Source organism: Pinus tabuliformis, chromosome 7 (genome assembly GCF_031772625.1).
Source record: "Pinus tabuliformis cultivar Carrire ecotype Pingquan chromosome 7, CPIR1, whole genome shotgun sequence".
Classification (NCBI taxonomy): Eukaryota; Viridiplantae; Streptophyta; class Pinopsida; order Pinales; family Pinaceae; genus Pinus; species Pinus tabuliformis.
The window spans coordinates 776,115,769-776,133,472 of record NC_142293.1 but is presented as its reverse complement, the minus strand read 5'-3'; the positions used below and the strand labels follow the sequence as shown (position 1 = coordinate 776,133,472).

The window sequence follows — 17,704 nt, the reverse complement described above, 5'->3', positions numbered from 1 at the left end:
TGGAAAAATCAAGGTATAGAAACGGTACCAGAAGAAGAAATAAAAAAAATCAGTGATCTGTTTACAGCAAGACAGAAAGCAGCTCTAGAAAGACAACATAGAAAGCTAGGCATAGCAAGAGGTAATAGTCTCCACCCGAAGAGTCTTCTTTGGAACTCTTCAAGCTCACGACAAAAGAAGAAAAGGGGCAGAAAGACAAGCAATGAGGTTCTGCAGGAGCTCGGCATGATAATGATCAACTCAGGAAAAATGAAGGCTCTTAGCGCCTTCCCGTCCTTTCAATAACCCCTTAAGTTTATCATGAAGATCATTTCTTGGAATGGAAGAGGGCTAAACAGCCAAGCAAAGCACAGAATGCTGAAACGCAAATTCCAGAAATATAGACCGGAAATCATGTTCTTACAAGAAACAAAATGCAATGGATCCAACATGACAAGGTTAACCAAGAAGATAGGTAGGCACATGAATTATCTAGAAGTTGAAAGTCAGGGCAGAGAAGGAGGACTGGAAACCCTATGGGACACAAGAGCACTTCAAATATTATCTGCAGAAGCGAACAAGCACTTCATCGTTGTGGAAGCTCAACCCACAGGTAATTCTGAATCTTTTTTATGTGTAAATGTATATGGACCTCAGAAGATAGAGGACAAAATCAGTTTCCTGAATTCTTTAAATAGGCTTATTAGCAGGCACCCAATGTCCAAATGTATTTTGGGGGGTGATTTCAATATGATAACAACCCTTCTAGAGAAGAAAGGGGGTCTTAGGAAACTCAATAGGGATGCGGAGTATTTCATTAGTTTCATTGAGAATGCTAAATTAGTTGACATTCACACCAAGAGTGGCAATTTCACTTGGAACAATAGAAGAGGGGGGAATAGAATGATAGCCTCTCGCTTGGACAGGTTTTTGGTTTCTGAGAGCATCTTAATGGATGGTATCCTTGTAGAGTCAGATATCCTTCCCAGTGGAGGGTCGGACCACTGGCCAATATCGCTTATAGCGGATGTTCATGGCACACCAAGGAATAAACCCTTTAGATTTGAAAAATTTTGGTTGGATCATCCTAGCTTCCTTCAGATGGTTGAAAAATGGTGGTCAGAACCTTGGGAGGGCGAAGGCTCTAAGATGTTCAATTTGCAGAAGAAATTAAGACTTACAAAGGATAAGATAAAAGAGTGGAATAGAACAGTTTTTGGGGACATTTTCAAGGAAAAAACCTCTATAGAAAATCAGCTGGAACAAATTCACAGAGAATGGGCAACAGGACAAAGCAGTGAGGAATCCATCGAATAGGAAAAGACTCTAACTCAACAGTGGCACAGTCGATGTAGGCAAGAGGAAATCTTATGGAGGCAAAAATCAAGGATTCAGTGGCTAAAGGAGGGAGAGCAGAATACTAAATTTTTTCACAGATCTGCTCTAGATTACAGAAGTTCAAACAAAATTCTTGAGATGAGAAATGAAAACGGGGAGTCAGTTAAGAACCACCATGACATATCAGAGTTGCTCACAGCTCACTTCAGATCCATAGCACAGGAACCACAGTCAAACAGAGGAGAAGCCATTAGGGAACTTCTAAAAGCCATTCCTAAAGTTGTAACCTCTGAGCAAAACTGGGCCCTGAATAGGGAAATCACTTTGGAAGAGGTAGAGGAAGCTGTAAGAAGCATGCCAAACGATAAAGCCCCTGGGCCGGACGGGTTCACAATCAATTTTTACAAGGCCTGCTGGAACATTGTGAAGCAGGATATCTGGGAGGTCGTAGAGGACTCCAGGCGTTCTGGAACCATTCTCAAATCCATTAATTCGACCTTCATAGCACTAATTCCAAAGGTAGAGGAAGCTAATACACCTGAAAAGTTCAGACCTATTGCTCTTTGTAATGTTATATATAAAATAATTTCAAAAGTTATTGCCAATAGGCTGAAGCCCATTCTCCCGGGGATCATCTCGGAAGAGCAATCGAGTTATGTAGAGGGAAGGCAGATATTAGACAACATAATCCTTTCTCAAGAGATGATCCACACTCTACATTCGGGGAAAAAAGCAGGGATGCTAATGCAACTGGATTTATCAAAAGCTTATGAAAAAGTGAGCTGGAAATACCTCGAAGCAATTCTGAATGCTTTCGGTTTCAACAGGCATTGGGTTAATTGGGTCTTGGCCCTCATCAAATCTGCAAGGTTCTCGATCTTAGTCAATGTGGCCCCATCTGAACCATTCTCACCTTCGCGAGGAATAAGACAGGGCGATCCTTTATCCCCTTTCCTATTCGTTATCCTCATGGAGGGTCTCAGCAGAACTATAGCCAAGAAGAAAGCTGAAGGGGCAATTAAAGGTCTTCAACCAATCCCAACTATCCCTGCTACTACTCATCAACAGTTCGTGGACGACACTATGTTACATGGCAGCCCCACAGTGAAAGAGGCCTTGGCATTCAAGGACATCTTAGATCTCTTTAGCAGAGCCTCAGGGATGGAAATCAACTTCTCCAAATCTACGATCTTCTTTTTCAACACTCATCGTGCTATTCAAGCTCACCTCTCTCATCTTCTAGGCTTCCGAATAGGCAGTTTACCTTCGAGATATTTAGGAGCTCCCCTTACTCTGAGACCATGGCAGAAAGTGCACTGGGAAAAGATCATAGCCAATATGGAAAACAGATGCAAACACTGGACACACAGGGCGCTTAACTTTGCAGGAAGATTAATCCTTACAAAGGTTGTGTTACAGTCCATACCGCAGTACTTATTATCCATGCTACCGGCCCCCAAAGGGATTCTTCAACAAATCAGAGCGATACAGAGATCCTTTTTATGGAGTGGGAATGGGGACAAGAGAAAATGGGCGTTAGTAGCCTGGAGCAAATTATGCAAGCCGAAATATTTGGGGGGACTAAACCTTGTGGATCCGGCGGTAACCAACATAGCCTGTGGAGCAAAGCTATGGTGGAGATGGATTAAAGAGCCCAATCTGCCATGGGCCAGACATTGGAAACACAAGTACCTCCCTAACTACAATCATCAGGATCTCATAAGATTGCAGGAGGTTCCAGAGGGCTCGCCCATATGGAATCTTGCAAGACACAACCGCAACCTAGTACAGGAAAATAGCTTTTGGGAAATACGCAATGGCAGGCTAGCCCTGTTTTGGGAAGATGCATGGCACCAATTCCCCAAACTAGAAACCCTAGAGTTAGCACATCTCAAACAGTTCAGCCAGCTTGAAGGCAGAAGCAGAGTCTGCCATTACTGGGACTTGAGCAGCAGAGATGCAAACTGGAGAGAATGGACACACCTAACCGCTGATAACAACATTGAGGGAGATGAAAGCATAAAACAACTCAACAGTCAGATTCGTAAGAGAAGGATAAGGAAAATAGAGGAAGAGGATCAGCTCAGATGGGGTATGACAGGTAATGGGAATTTCTCTTTGAAAGAAGCGAGGGAACTGTTAGTAAAGGCAGGACAGGAGGAAGCAACGCCCTAGTGCAACAAAGTGTGGGACAACTTATTTTGGCCGAAAATTAAGACCTTTTTATGGCTAATGCGAAACAAAACCCTGACATGGGATAAGCTACGAAGAAAAGGGTTTGCAGGGCCTTCCAGATGCCCGATGTGTTCAGGTGAAGAAGAAACCATAAACCACCTATTTAATTCGTGTGACTGGGCAAACCATCTATGGAACTAGATGGAGGGAATCATGCGGAAATCATACCGAGACCGAGAGTCCATCCAAAACACGATTTTAAACTGGCAAATCAATTTTTCCAAAAACCAGAGAGTCAATAATATATGGAAAGCCATGCCAGGCTTTGTATTGTGGACAATATGGAAAGAGCGCAATAGGAGGGTATTTCAGGATGAAAACAGGAGCATTGAGCATTCAAAAGCAACCATTCTTACAAATATTAAAGAATTGATTCAGACAAAGTGCAAGACAGATCCCAACGAAAAGCCTTCGGATCGAGACTTACAAATCTTGAAGTGCTTTCAACTGGAAATCAACCACAGCTTCGCAGCACTGAGACACCAGCAACAACCAAACTCGGAGGCCGATAGATGGACTTGTCCGCCAGCGGGAGGTTTCAAGCTGAATTTTGATGGTGCCTCTAGAGGCAACCCCGGGAAAGATGGCATTGGAGGTGTTATCAGAGACCAGAATGGAGAAATTGTGCATATTTACTGCAGAGAGTTGGGGGAAGGCACGAACAATGAGATGGAGTTCGTGGCGTTAGAACAAGGATTGAAAATTCTAAGGAATCTACCGACAGGCAATGCAGTGGTAGAAGGCGACTCATCCCTGGTTATCTCGGTCGCAAAGAGAATTCAGGGAGGCACTCAGGCATGCAAAGCCACGAGACACTGGAGGCTCGCCAAGGTGACGGAGAACATTGCAAAATTAATCGGAGAAATGAAAGGTTTAGTCTTTCAATCGGTCAGGTGTAAGGCAAATGGGCTAGCTGATTACTTGGCAAACTATAGTATTGACAACCAAGACAGGAGATGGGACACATGTTGGCAGCAAGTGGACTGTCCTCACCTTAAGGAAAGATGCCAACAACTGGCAAGAGAGGACGTGGGCAATTTAAACTGGGCTTAACCGGAAAGCGGCAGACTATATCGGCCCTCATGATGAAATACTCAAGAGACGATATGAGTAGCGAAGGTTGGCACAAATCGAAAGGACAAGCCAGGCGTATGCATTTATGGCAACAAAGGGTGCACAGAAAGCACATCTTCAAGTGGATATTTCGAAGGGACTACTGCAGTTGCCCCCTCGGCAGGATCGACATTTGGCACGAGTTTACTCATCAAGGCATGAGCAACATTTATTTGTATAGCAGGCGACATCACGCAGCTTTTACGACCACCCACAGGAACTATGATAGCAGTACTCCCACGATGTTTCGGGAGGCGAGGCACAGCGTGGGAAACCTCATGGCGAAGAGTTATTTAACCAACTGCTGGAGCAACGTTTCATTCACTTCTTCTAAAGGCATTACTGTGGGTTGCAATTGTTCTCGAGTCCGAGCTGCGATTCAAGCGACGGGTAACAGGAAAGATATGGATACTGGGAATTGCCGGAGCATCAGCGCAAACCAGGAGCTCTGGGCTGCAAGGAGCGCATATGAAACTCGAACAACTACAAGAAACAAACGAAGAATTGAGGAGATGGAGGCTGCGGTAAAGGAGGAGGAACAGCCGCGCAATGAGGAGGAAATCGCAAGGGAGGTAGATTGGTTGATCGACCCAGGCACTGCATCCAAGCGTGCCACCCAATTCGTGCGCACACAAGTAGAAAGCTGGCGGGTCAAGACCCTTTTGGCGAAAGCTCTGGATTCCATGGAAGCTGGGAACCAGAAGTCTCAAGGGGAAAACCATATATCTGAAGCCCAACTAAATAGTCTGCTGGAGATTTGCGGAGCGTTGGATGATAAAATTTCAGCTGTGTATGATAAGGCGGAAACGGTCAATAAGAAATTAACTCTGCTTATCCAAATTCTCCGGAAGACCATATGTCCGGATCCACCGAGCTCTGACAGCAAGCAGCAAGCACCGCCGAAGGAACTTAACAACTACCGATCCCTGCTGGAAAGAGTGGACAGGCATGTCCTGGAACAAGGTTTGGACATTGCAAGCAGATATGGAATGCCCCCGCAGTGAATCGGGTTTGTTGGTGCCATCTCTTCGGCCTTGTCTATTGTCATGTCTGTGCCATCTCTCTGGCTTTGTCTGTTGTCTGTTTCTGTAGGCCTTTATGGCTTTTGTCTGGTGTCTGTCTGAGGTCTTGAACTGTAATTTTGTCTCATCCTGATAGTGTACCAGTTACAGTGATGCAGTTCAAGAATTATCTTTGTTATAGATATGCGTAGAAGATAAAGGGATAAGGCCACCCTGCGCGGTGTGCGGTTAGCTTTTGAAATATCATAGTTTCTGGTTGTCTTAGGGCTGGAGTCTTGTGTCTTTTGATCTGTCTTCATCAGGTCTCGATCTGCCTCTGCAGATTTTTTGTACAATATTTTTGTTTCATAATATATCTATCTGACTTACACAAAAAAAAGATTAAAATTGATGGCTTATGAAGGACACATTTACGTAGACTCTTTCCCCATTTAAATAGGCTATATTCCACATGAATACCATGGGTTCTCATAAACCTGGAGCTCAATACCATTGTTCTCATAAACCTAAGGCTCAATGCCACGAGTTATAAACCTGGAGCTCAAATACCAAGGGTTTTCGTAAACCTAGAGCTCTTGAAAATTCATATAAATTCAAAAGTGAATTTATAAAATTTCATATCAATTCAAGAGTGATATAAAATTCAAAATAACAAAAAGGAGCTAATATATATTTTGCAAAAATGGAGTTAATTATTATTTTTCAATTTTATTCTATTTTAAATAATATGACCAAGTCAACATTACATTACATAATGCATTACATAATATAATTGTTTTACAAAAGGTTTGACATACTTACATTATGCCTACACATCTCTACTAGCCTGTCACAGCACCTCTCGGCACTAAAGAGAAATGTTCAAAATTAGTAACATAAAAAAACTTTTGCTTTTAGTGTCTAAAATAGGTTCTTGATGATTTATGCTTAAATATTTTATTATGAAATAAGGTTCATAAAAATAATTTATCAAATTTTAAAATTGCTTTGCTGATCAGCAATTGTAAAATTTTCTTTCTGTTCCTCAAATAGAAGAATGTTTTTTTGGTGGTGAGCAATGTTTCCATGGATAAACTACCTCCTTGTGAGTTAAGTTCTCAAAATACATGTGGAAAGGAAATGCCATGAAATAAAATAAAAATTCCTTTTAATATTATTGTTAGGTGAGTCAACACAGGGTTCACAATTTGTAACTTTGCCTAAATCCACTTAATCATCAATTCCTAGTGACCAAATATTTGGACCTAATGTACATATTTATCCATGGCATATTTAACCAAAGCTAGAAATGCAGTAAACTCACCCAAGTTGTTAGTCTCAAATCCCAAGTTAATGTCACTTGTTATATAGTGTTAATCAAATAAAAATAATATGAACCTTGCATAAAAAATGTGAGGGTTGCATTAGCGAGCTACATCAAAGAACCCCCATGATGTTTCCTTGTTTGTTGGCACCTAAACCACATGTTTTGGATGCTTAACTTTTAAACTAAATGTATAGGATTAAAAGAGTGCCAGAACTTAAGAGGCCACCTACAAATAGAGAGAAGGCTTTGTCCTTAAAAAGTCCTAGAGTTACATGCCAACCATATTCCCCAAGGTACCAGTATAACTAATGGTTTGAAGACCTTGAACCTACTTGACAAAAAAAAAACCTTGAAACATTCCTCAATAAATTTCCCTTCCTAGGGATGAAAGAAATCTAGTTGACTCTCAATATGCCTTTAAACCAACTTATTGTAACAACATGATTAGAATATATGGAGGTTAGACACTACATCATCACCATAGAGATGCAAAAAACTTGGACCCAGACTTTTCTTTATTGAATCCTCTCCCATGTTAAAACTTGGTTCCCATTAGGGGAATTTTGAGGTTAAAAATAAGCCTCAAAAGAAAATAATTTACTTCCAATCTCAACTTTAAAAGAACCAATAGGATTCAAGATGATGATGTCATACCTAGGGGTAAATATATTTGGAGGGAAAAAATCAAAATTACTTTTTAATCATATTTTCAACTTATTTCCTTATAGATTTATTCAAATTTTGTCAAGTGGGTTTATGATGGGTGCTTGGGAGGAATGATTATTATCCTACCCTTTTAGGTTAAATTGCCACAAGTGACATTATGAGCTCATAATGAGTAATAATTGTTGTAATGGATTCAAACCTTGTTTTTGAATAGACTTGAGCTCTGAAAAATATCTTACCCTTGCGTAAGGGCTAGAGGGTCAAATGTTGAGTATGGTCAATTGTTGGATGTAGAATTGGTCTATACATTTAGTGACTCATTTTTCGATATAATGTAGTCACTTGATTTTATCCCAAAAAATATTCTCTTAAGCCTCCACTCATTCTCCAACTCTTGGAGAAATTTTTCTCGTGGACTCTCTATGACCAGGTATGTTCCATGAAGGATTTGAGATGTCACCAACACTTCTTTATTTATATATACCTTCTAATTACACCTCATATCCCTAAAATAATGTGTCTATTCCTTGTCTTTTTCTCAAGCTCGTGGACTGCCCATCTTCTTAATATCACAAAAACTAATTGCAACTGGGGACAAACAAACAATGCCAAGGAAAATTGAAAATGGGGTAAATATTCCTTTGTAAGTATTGTTTTTAAACTCCTTTTCCAAGTTCCTATATAACATTAATGGTCCAATCTACAAAATTTCTAAATCCAAGACCTAGTGTGGTCAATTCCTTGAATGAGATCATGATGGAACACAAATTGGTCTAGTCATTTTAACACATCACTGGACCCACTACGATTGTTTGTCTAGGTGAGATCAATATGAATTGGCTCCACATCAATCAATCCTTCTCTTTCAAATTTATTCAAGAAAATACTAGAAAATCTATCTTCCCACATAAAAGTGTCCTTGATTTACCCCCTATTGATAATAAAATTTAGGTCTCTGTAAATAATAATATGTTTCCATATGCAAGCACTTTAAATTGAGGATACAATTCGAGTTTTTTTCTCTATTATCATAAGGGTGATATAGATTTGGAATATCCAAATCAATGGCCAACTTGAAACTATGCATGAATGTGAGAATACCAAAGCAAACTAAAAAACCAACAATTTGATGTAAGAGTTTATATAAAACTTGTGATAATGTCATAAAAAAATCCAAATTAATATGAATTAATAAAATCCCATCTTAGATATCATTTTTTGGGATTTAACTTTGTTAAGTAAGTCATTCATCTATGACCATTTCCATGAGAGGTAGTTGTAACTAACTAATTTCTCATAATTTTTGAATATTCTACTTCGTACTCATTACATCGGGTGATGCTCATAGGGGTAAAGAAGTGGGATTGAAACTAGTGAAATGAATCACATAGCGCCAATCATTACACTTTCGGGACTTGCACCCGGTAACCAGGACTTCTTGGGAGGTCACCCAACCTAGATTGCCTTTGGCTCAAACGCGCTTAACTATGGATTTTTCCCCATAATCAAGCCCACTTAGCTTGTTACCCCATTTGCAAAACCTTAGCAAGTATTGTGCCTCATGAACCATTCAAGTAGTAAACTATAATAAGGCCACATAATTCCATGGTATTATGTAATAATATAACATTAGGACCTTATATCTAAATCACGTGGTTGAGAGAATATTATTTTTCCCTCCCTCCAAGGTCACTAACATTCATATACATTTTATTTAGGAGGGGCGGGGTGAGGGGGGAGGGGGGCGGGGGCAAAGGAGGGGGGATCTTGGGGGCTAGTCTAGCATTGAGGACCCCAAAAAGAATTCACTGCCAACCTTGATTGATTTTTTATTAGGGGATTTTTCCTGAGCTTTCTTAATGGCATATTTCATACTTACCTTCAACGGTCCCTAATATTTAAGAAGGTCAAATCACAACTCCCTTGAGAAATCAAAGGTGGTGCATAGTTGAAGAAGGTAAGGGTCCCTCCTAATGGAGGAGGAATGAGAGCCAAGAGTATAGACTATTACATTTCCCCTAGATAGATCTAGAAAGGTCTTCGAATCTTGAGAGAGATCCACAACTTGTGAATGAACTTTAATGGAGTCCTTCAAAGGAAATTCCAAATCAACAAGGGGATAAAATCCAAATGTAGAGTGTTCCTAAGAGACCCACTACCCAGTGAATTAGTAAAAGATAATTAAGGGAAAAAAATTCATACCTAATGGAGCAATCGTAAAAGAAGAATTATTCTAGATAGATTCAATCTTCACCCACTAAGACACCAAGATATGCAAGTGATTGAGATCCCATGGTTATGCCCTAGAAGCAAAATTTGACTTAATCATTGCTAATCCTATTTTAGGAGGGGTTTCTTTGATGGAAATACCCACAGAGCATACTAGACCAAGAGTGACCACTTAGTTTGAACTAGGAGCTTAACAATCTAGATTTTCCCTCACATGGGTCTGGCTCTCTAATTAAACATTATTCCTCATATTAGGGAATATGAGTTAAATTTTTGTCTCAAAACCTAGGAAATTTAACCCTTCAATAACCCTATATAGTTTCTTTAGAGAGGCTTCTCATTATCATCCAAGAGATGGAAAAATTTGTGGCATCTCGCACATTGAAACAATACATTAATGTGGTAAAGGATCTACATAGAGTACTTGGTCCCACAAATGATATTGATGGATACATATATACCTTGAGGTGCATCTACATTAACAAGAATCTAAGTGATTGAGAAAATATTGTTCATTTTGTAGCCATTGTTTTCCACAATGAAGGAGTTGAGAGCATCACTAATGGCCTTGAGCCCCTCGTTAGCCCAAAATTCAAGTAGGAGATTGGGTAATTTTACTGAAGTTGGGAAACTAGATTCCATTGTAACCCTAGAAACAAATGAAGGATGGCAAATCTTTAGCTATAAGAATATATGATCCATGAATTAAAACCCTACATACAATGTACTAACATCTTCCTCATTCGTAGAATGAAACCAAACCATCCTCATGATGTGGAGTGCACAATAGGGATAAAACCTAGAAGAACATTCCATATTTATGCCATCCAAAGATAATTTTGACATACTAATATGACACCCACTAAAATAACCCACAATGGTATGCCCAACTAGCTAACCCAGTTGTTTCACTTGAAAGTATTTCCCCACTATAAGGAAGACCCCATTTTCTCTAGAGTGAACTAGCTTACTTCATTTGTGGCTATAAACCCCTTCTTTTCTTAGATTTAAGAGAGAACCTTCTTTTCCTTGGTTCTTAGCTTATGCCAAACAAATCCCAGACCATTTGGGGATAGAGGTAATGTAAATGATGAAGGCACTAAGATTGAGGAAGTTAGAGTACTAATAATCACCATAGATGGAGCAATGACTCCATAGTTGGAGGTATACTCAATGTTTTGTGGGATCTGGTATTCTTGTAAGACCATAAGAGTAATAGCCTCGTTCCCTGTTGGGTGTCTAAAAAGAGTGCCATAATCGATATTTTTGGTAGGAAGTTGGTCCTTACTATTTCCATGTCCTCCTTATTGAGCAAAAAATTGACTCGAGACTTTGAGAATGTTGTTAGGAGTTGACCCCTTAATGGATTTCCTATACTACAACTGAGATATGAAGATTTGATCCTTTAAAATTGTACCCCTTAAATAATCCACTAATTGAACGTCATCTTCAGATTATGATAAGTCATGAGAAGTGGTCATCAAGATCCAAACCTAACTATGACCCTAACCTTAATGTTCTTGGCAAAACCCTTTTATCTGTCCTCCCATCATATGTATGGCTACTTTTCTCAATTTTTACCTAATCTTTACATATATAATTTTTATTTTTATTAATTGAAATTTGAAAAAAAATAAGTTGTAGTCTAACTTATTGACGAAATAGCCTTTTTCATGACCATTTTAATCAAAATATAACAAATATTTTAAAAACTTGAGTTTAAATTGTTTAATCTATATAATTCAAGTGCCTCGGGGTTTTTCAGGGTGTTGAATACATTGATGCATTCAAAATTATATTTTAGACAACAAAAAATCTTGAAATTGAATTGCCAGATTTTGGTGAATTCCGATGAAAAAACCTATTTCTCTATAAGTTAGACTATGCAAAAAAATAATATGATTAAATAAATATAAAATGTTACATTTAATTCTCATGCTTAGATAAAATAAGAAATAAAAAACCTTTTAACTACTCTATGAATGATTGCTTCTAACACATGTTATACAATTAGGCTTAGTTGAAATTGTACACAATTGTAATGAGCCAATGGGAAAGAAAATATCATTGTGATTAGATTTGTTTTTGTTTTTTCCTACCCTAACCACTAGAAGATCCATTTTAAAATGTCATACATTTTAAATTTGGAAGATTCAACTTAATAATTTGATTTATTTTTTTTGTAGGCTTCGCAAGACTACATCTTCATCATGTCCAATTTATCACCCTGATCGGGGTGGGGAATTGAACCGGTGACTTCACATCAAAAAATGTCTTAACAGAGCACCCACCCAATCACCGTGGACTAATAATTTGAAATTTAAAATACACTGTTAATTATAATATATATTTCAAATAGATGATAAAATGTTGGTTGTTAATTATTAAATTAAATCAATAGGTATAAATAATAAATTTAATACGCTAGAAAATAAAATATAAAAATTAAATTTATATAAAATATTATAATATAATAACTATGTTAAAAATTTTATTTAAGAAAACAAATTATTATTATTTTATTAAATTCATACAATTTTAAATTGATTATTTTTTATATAAAAATATTTTAATTATACATTTCATTATCAATTTTTTTACTTCATATCTAATAAAATATTTTTCAATAAAATATATTAATTTGGTGTCTAATTTAACGGTGACTTTAAAATTAGATAAGAATAATATAATTTATATAAAATATTATAATATAATAACTATGTTAAAAAATTTATTTAAGAAAACAAATTATTATTATTTTATTAAATTCATAAAGTTTTAAATTGATTATTTTATATAAAAATATTTTAAGTATACATTTCATTATCAATTTTTATTTTATATCTAATAAAATATATCAATTTGGTGTTTAACTTAATGGTGATTTTAAAATTAGATAATAATAATAATAATACATTATTAATTTCCCTTAATTAAAAAATCAAATATATAAATACATATGGAGAAAAAGCCTATTTTTCCATAAATGGCATAGGCTTAATGTATTAAAATCTGAAACAATATATCCTAACCATATACTTTATAAAGGCTAGAGGGACTTTCCAAATATATAAACATGAACCATCTGATTTGACACATCTATTTCCATAGGTTGGAAATGATTTGATTCGATGTCTCCCTGTCTATTTTGAATTCAATCATTTAAATTCAAAGATAAAGTATGGGAAGGTACATTTTCAATCATATTCCAACGGTATTCAGTGAACAACAAAAAGGCTAACTGAGAAGTATTCAGTGAACAACAAAAAGGCTAACTGAGAATTTCAATTTGAGTGCTAAATGATGATAACAAATATAGTTTTCGTTTGTTAATGTTGGGCATTTTATAGATAATGATGGTTGGGTTATTATTTGAATTGATTTTGATATGTCGAAATTAAAAAATAAAAAATAAAAATAACATTTCATTTTATTTTATTTTATAATTTTTAAATTATTGTTTTTTTAAACTATAGTTTTGTATTATTTTTGGATTTCAAATTACATTATTGATATATCATAATAATTATGTATCAACAAATAAATTAGACTCAAAATACTATGGGGAAATTAGATTTATTGGCAAATAACAAAGTAGACAAAGTAATAATAAAAAGAAATTGTTATTGGTTATAACGATGTCCTACCACAAACCAATTACTAGAGAACATATGGGAAAAATATAATAGGCAACTCGAGGGTTAGATGATGTCATGGGTGTAGGATCCCTTGCACTTGTTCCAATTGGTGCAAGATTTTTGGATTCACATTGGAGATGACTCTCTAGGTAGGTCAAGCGAGCATCCAATCTCTCCACTAGTACCTCTAGTGACATTGTGTCCTCGAGATATCATTCAGGATTGAAATGATATCAATTTTGTCTTCATGTTTTTCCTTTAAAACTTGGCCTAACAGGGTCTTCAGCTGCCAATGCAAGTTGATGGAGTGAATATATTGGTTTCTTCCTCGCCTGGTATCACCAGGGTCAGGAAGCTAATTAGAGACCTCCACCATAATTTTTGTATTTGAGTACAATTGACGATCATGAGTAACATTTTTCTAAAGATGATGAATCTCCTCGCGAATGCTAGGAGAGGTCATTGAATGATAAATTGTTGCCACTTCTTTATCTTGGTATTGAGTTCGCAAACATCCTTGCTAGACATGCCCACCAACCCCTTTGCGACTACACATCCTTTGTCTGGGCATTTCAACAAAAAATGGAGGAAATTAAACACAACAACCAGAACCACTACTAATTCTCCCAAAGAAAACCCAAGCAACCAATGCCCTGTTGACTACAAAGAGGTAAGATAAATCCTTGTAGAAGTGTTGAGATCCCTCCAAAACACGACAAAGCATAAATAGCAGATGCCAAAAGACTCAACCCAATCTAGACCCTAATCAACCTATTAACAAAAGGAGGAAGGGCACATATCCAAGCCAGGCCTATGTGTTGGAGAACAAAGAAATGAAGCCACAATACACTTGACAGGGAATGGATAGAGCTTGGCTTAGGATTCAACACAAGAGCCACCAACAATACATAGACTATGGGCCTCGACTGATAGGAGAGCAGTGAGGCAATAGCATAATCCACAACATGAGTTACCAAAACCCCGAAAAGTAAAATAGAATGAAAATCAGGGAGCAAGAAGAGGAACATTGCCTAATCAACACTACACAAGGATATTAGAGTTGAAATAAGTTGTTCTTGAGGTAGTCGAATGAAGACATTGATGCAATCCAAAAACTTAGGTTAAAATCTCCATGCTGACCCCCTTCGCGGTTCCTTTACCCTCCCAGGAAGAAATACAACATTCTCACATGCTATTTCATATGCCCAACATTCACATATAAACTCTAGGAGCAGGGAAAATAGAAGGCCAACCTAGGCCACTACCTCTACTGCTCTACAGGTAAGCGATCCCCCCACTAGTAACAATCAAATTTCGCTCTATCTTGTAGACTCACAAATCACAAAAAAAATCAACTCAGTGAAGGGCAGAGGAAAATTTACTCCCACCAGTGGGGGGTGCATTCCCACTAGAACATAAATTACCAACTTCACTTGGGATCATCACAAGCCATGGTGCATTAAGGAACATGACTGGATAGCTATAGGAGAATAAATCTCACATGCAACATGCATGGGGGGATAGGCCACAAACCCCCCCGCCCTCCCCCTCTCCCCCAACTTAATTGCAACAAGAGATAGTTGGGTGACAGTCGCCCCTCCCAATCCCTTTTGACATATGTTCCATCACCTCGATTGGGGAATTTTTAAATTATTATTTTAATTACAATAGTGAATTTGTATATTATAGATTTTCATTTGGAGATGCAATATTATATAATTAGCATAAAATTTGATTTTTTAGGTCTCGTAAACTCTAAAATTTCTTGTTGAGCTAGCCAGCTTACAAAATTTCCAACTATATTTTATCCTACCAAACTATAATGTTGATAAGTATACACTTTCTAGTATAAACTCCAAAACATACAAAATTTAACCTCCATAATTTACCAAACTAATTTTTGTTGCCTCTACCCAATAAATCTTGCTCCATTACGTGAGCCACTAGTTTATTCAAATCCAACACCCTAGAAGGTTCATTGTTCACTGAATTTTCATATCAGAAGGAGTCATGATGGCCATGGGCCAATTTAATTTGCAATTCTTCCATATTTTTTTTTAATGTTCCGCACTTCATCCTCTATTCCATGAATTTTAATCTTATAATCAATTTTTAGCTACAATATGTCTTCTCTAGTATCCTCACACTCACTAGCCCGCCCTTCTTACATTATGGCTACACCCACAGTCTCCACCATCATTTGAGACCTAAGTAGAATTGATGCCCCCACTCCACTATCCAACTTCCAGCCTCTGCGCAGACCCTTCCTTTCTATCCACTTCCAAGGTGCAACCACCAAATATTAACACTACTTGAGTCACCAATGAGGCCTTTGTTACCCAACAAAGTAGATGCAAATTCACCTTTTCACTTTTCCTTGCTAATTCAAATGTAGTTTACACCTACAAAGGTTTCCAATCCAATTTTTGAAAAATTGATCCTCTTTGAAAACTAAATAATAAAAATAGCAATTTTAACATGCACATTTCATTTAATATAACCCCTTTTACATTTACCCACATCTCATGTGAAGACAAAAATATTATCATGTTATACTAGTTAATCTTGTTGCCATAATTTCTCGTCATGTGTTAATAACTCATTAGTTCACCATCTCTTTAAAGAACAAAGAGTATCCACTTCCCAAAATGATGGCCAACCATATAAAATGCCTCCAATCCTCACTTGAATTGCCTCAACCTATACGATTTTGAGAAATCAAACCTTAATTTCATCCTCCCCATAATGGTTACAACTCCATTTCTCATCACTTTGCTCAACCATTAAATTCTATCTTTTAATAATATCATTCCTTTCTTTAGGTGTTATACCCTATCCTTTCAATTGCGCATTCCCAAGATAAGGGGATTGCATCTTCCCACACATGAATATCCATGAAATGTGAGTTAGGATAATCCTAATTCTTAAAACAAATAAACCCCATGTATTTAAACTACAAAGTTCTCCCGTTGTGCTATATTTGAGCACTAGCCAAAAGTTGATAACTCAATTCTACTGCATATTACTAAACCAAAACCTTTATTTATTTTCACACACACCAAAACACACGTCATAGATGCATGTCTCCACTTGCCTTTGGATTTTTTAGCTCTTTTCATTAGGCGATATGATAATATGTTTTCCTTCCATTAACTTGTAACACACCCCCTACTGGTCCTACCCCAAACATAGGTTAGAAGGAGGCAGTTACTATGTTGACCCAAGATCGAAGGTAGTGCTACGGAAATGGGGTTCAAATTTTTTTTATCTTTTTCAACTCCATCAAAACCTAAAACGAATAACCTCATTGTGTTCATCTCGTTGAGATGATTCCAGTGATATAAATTTTGTCTCAATCCGACCTTCGGATCAAAAGTTATGACCATTTAAAGTTATTCAATCAGCTAGCACCATGTCATCAACTCACCACATGGTGCTCATGTGGTTCCTTCATGGCTCCTACATGTCTATCCTAGTCATCCTTCTCACCACCACTTAACAATGAGGTATAAGCTACCAAGCTATTCATGGTCGTGGTCACCACATATAAGTGTTTGTTTATATAAATAAGTTGTCCAACCGCTCATACCCCCTTCCTTATTTAAGCACAGCGACAACCTCTCTCCATGTTTCCTCTCTTAACAAGCAGCAACAAAAATAAATCGGGTTTTCTCCCACTACAACATCTCAGTTATAATCCTCTCAGAAGGAACTATCCTAGAGAAAACTCTGTTGCACTAAGCTCTTAACTCTAAGATTCAAGATTCTGAGGTTTCAAGGTCCACGTCACCCTAGAGCTAACCTCTTTGGAAGAAATTACATTCTTTACAGAAATTGTTCTCAGTGAAAACCCCATCTTGGCAAGAACCTTTCTCAGAAGAAACTGACCTCAAGACAACCTTTCTTGGTGAGAACTCTTCTTGGAGGAAACTTTGACCTTAGGGACAACCCTTCTTGGCAAGAACTCTTCTTGGAGGAAACCCACTTCGGCAATAAACTCCCTCAAAGGAAACTCCATCTCAGAAGAATACAAGCTTGGGCCCACTCTCACCACATCATATTAGAAGAAATTTCCTCAATTAAAACCTATCTCGGAGAAAACTCCCTAGAAAAACTCTGAGAGCATAAGCACTAAACTGTCGAGACAGGGAAATTTATTGGTAGTTAAAGAAAAAGCT

At 37.4% G+C, this 17,704-nt stretch overlaps 2 protein-coding genes across 2 annotated transcripts; both read left to right on the top strand.

Annotated features, from left to right (window-relative positions):
* The first annotated feature begins 462 nt into the window (after nt 1-462).
* Nucleotides 463-1,296, top strand: LOC149249879 (uncharacterized). Its single transcript, XM_089453508.1, has one exon. The coding sequence runs from the start codon at nt 463-465 to the stop codon at nt 1,294-1,296; it is 834 nt and encodes a 277-aa protein (XP_089309634.1).
* Nucleotides 1,297-3,807: 2,511 nt separating this feature from the next.
* Nucleotides 3,808-4,605, top strand: LOC149249878 (uncharacterized). Its single transcript, XM_089453507.1, has one exon. The coding sequence runs from the start codon at nt 3,808-3,810 to the stop codon at nt 4,603-4,605; it is 798 nt and encodes a 265-aa protein (XP_089309633.1).
* The last annotated feature ends 13,099 nt before the right edge of the window (nt 4,606-17,704 follow it).

What these genes read in the sequence shown, in the direction of transcription:
- LOC149249879 (XM_089453508.1), top strand. Translation starts at nt 463, where the DNA reads ATGAATTATCTAGAAGTTGAAAGTCAGGGCAGAGAAGGAGGACTGGAA.
- LOC149249878 (XM_089453507.1), top strand. Translation starts at nt 3,808, where the DNA reads ATGCCAGGCTTTGTATTGTGGACAATATGGAAAGAGCGCAATAGGAGG.